Source organism: Austrofundulus limnaeus, unplaced genomic scaffold (assembly GCF_001266775.1).
Source record: "Austrofundulus limnaeus strain Quisiro unplaced genomic scaffold, Austrofundulus_limnaeus-1.0 Scaffold412, whole genome shotgun sequence".
Lineage (NCBI taxonomy): Eukaryota > Metazoa > Chordata > Actinopteri > Cyprinodontiformes > Rivulidae > Austrofundulus > Austrofundulus limnaeus.
The window spans coordinates 162291-164330 of NW_013952814.1; the positions used below are offsets into that span (position 1 = coordinate 162291).

The 2040-nt window shown below is 47.1% G+C and overlaps 1 protein-coding gene across 1 annotated transcript in view; it reads right to left on the minus strand.

Moving 5' to 3' along the window:
- Positions 1-1231, minus strand: part of lft1 (lefty1) — a 2397-nt gene extending 1166 nt beyond the window's left edge. Inside the window, exons 1-3 of the mRNA XM_014024194.1 lie at positions 942-1231; positions 523-769; positions 193-435 (exon numbers count right to left, since the gene is read on the minus strand). Of these exons, the coding sequence (XP_013879648.1) occupies positions 193-435; positions 523-769; positions 942-1206 (755 nt within the window). The 5' untranslated portion in view covers positions 1207-1231. The remainder of the gene's footprint in view (positions 1-192; positions 436-522; positions 770-941) is intronic.
- Between the last annotated feature and the right edge of the window lie 809 nt (positions 1232-2040).

Below are 2040 nucleotides of genomic sequence, written 5' to 3' on the forward strand. Positions count from 1 at the left end.
GTCCCACCCTGTACCCATGGTGGTTACGCCCAGCAGTCAACATTTTGACAGTAAAACCATAAAATTCAGCTGAGGTGTCCCTGTGTCTGTCTGCCACAGACACTCTAAACAAAAGRTAACAGGTACAGACCAAAAGAAAAGAAAAAAGCATGAGCTCATTTTCACTGGGATGTCAAAACCTGACGCCCTCACCCGTACTCATCCAGGCTGAGAGTGTAGAGGATGAGCTCCGGCTTCTCCTCGCTGTTGTCCGGCTGCTCCTGCGTGCTGAAGCGGACGCTCTTGGCCGCCTCGGCGGCGTAGCTGCCGGGTCTTTCGGCCTCGATCCACACCTCCAGGCACATCACGGCCGCGTCCTGCTGCGACTTGGACCAGTAGTGCACCGCCTGGGTGACGTCAAAGCTCTTCCACCCGGTCTCGTGAATGGGGATCAGCCTGTGTGAACACGATGTGTTCAGAGATGACGGACGAGTTTTATTTTATCAACGTATCAAACGGACGCCCCCCCCCCTCCCCCCTCACCGTGCGTCCACCAAGGATGTCCGGTTGGAGCCGCCGGGCAGCACCTCCACCCAGTAGATGCTGACCATGGCGTTGCTGACTGGCCGGTGGCTCCTCCTCTCCGCTGTGAGGCGCTTCTGGTGAGAAGCCCGCTGGTAGAGCCTCAGCTCGGCCATGGTCACCTCGCTGTTCTCCGGGATCCTCGCCGCCATGTCGAACACGAYACGGTGCCGGGTGGCGTCAGAGTACACGAACTCTCCGGAGAAATCTGCATCGACAAACATTTCAGGCATTTTATTCCGACTTTACGCACGCGTAAACGCGTCATTACGCACCAAAATTACGCACGAAAATCATTGTTAAGCTCTGCTACTGCGTAGATCAAAACTATATCGAAACGTTTTCATTATTCACACTTATTGAAAGGAAATCTGTCTTACCTGCATTGCCGGGGATTCCCCTCAGAATGCCCGCCAGGCTGGGCATAGATCTGCGCCTCCTACTGCGGTGCGTTTTCAGCAGGGACGAATATTTGGTTTTCACGTGCGCGGGAATCACCAGGTTCTCCAAGTCACTTTTCTGGGTCTGAGGAACCTTGTCCAGCCCGAGTTTCTGCAGAAAAGCATCCTTCATGTCCTGATGCGTAAAAGCCCCGGAGAGACCCAGGAGAGCGGCGCACAGGAGGCAGGCAGGCAGGGTATCCATGATGGGAAGAGAAAAGAAGTTCAAGGAAGAAAAAAAACTGCAAACTGACTCTCAGGCCTCAGTGGGCCTCTTATATCACTGCGGCCCTCCCAGTCATTCACATTTTGTGAATTGGAGGAGGGGTCAGAACAAAGGTGCCCCGACCTAAACAGGATCTCTTCAAACGAGTGCAATCAGCATTCACCATCTTCTCCACTGATCTGGGTTTGACTCCATTTGGTCATGTCTCATCTAATATACCAAACATTTTCACCAGTCTCAAAGTGTTGGACTGTTTAAATCCCATAAGTATTTGATCTGATTCAGTGCTTAGTTTATTCCAAACAGGCCAAATTATTAAAGCAACTAAAGACATGTAAATCCACTTTACTTAAAATGTTATTTTACTGAATAAATCAYTGTATGAGCACATTTTTTTGTTTATTTATCCTTTATTTATACAGGAAAATCTCATGAGACTCATTGTCTCATTTACAAGAGAGACATTTGCATTATTTTTTTTCAAGGTCCCTTTATTTTACAAACTTTAAATAATTTAACTCCATGTGCTTTTTGGGAGACTCCGTTTCAAATAATACTGTTTTACCTTTAAACTAGATTTAATGGAAACGGTTGACAAGTTATGTTTTATTTCATAGTTTGGATCTCTTTATGTTTGCTTTAAAGCAAAGTTGAACTACTTTGATGTCTGCTTGGACGTTCCCTGGACCCTTTAAAACAAGAGACAGATATAAGAAACAAGATTTGTTGGGGGGTAATATGGTAAGAACTCCTYTTTGTCAAATGCCAAGAAAAAGAAATGCAAAGTTCAATGTTTGAACTCATCTGAATGAA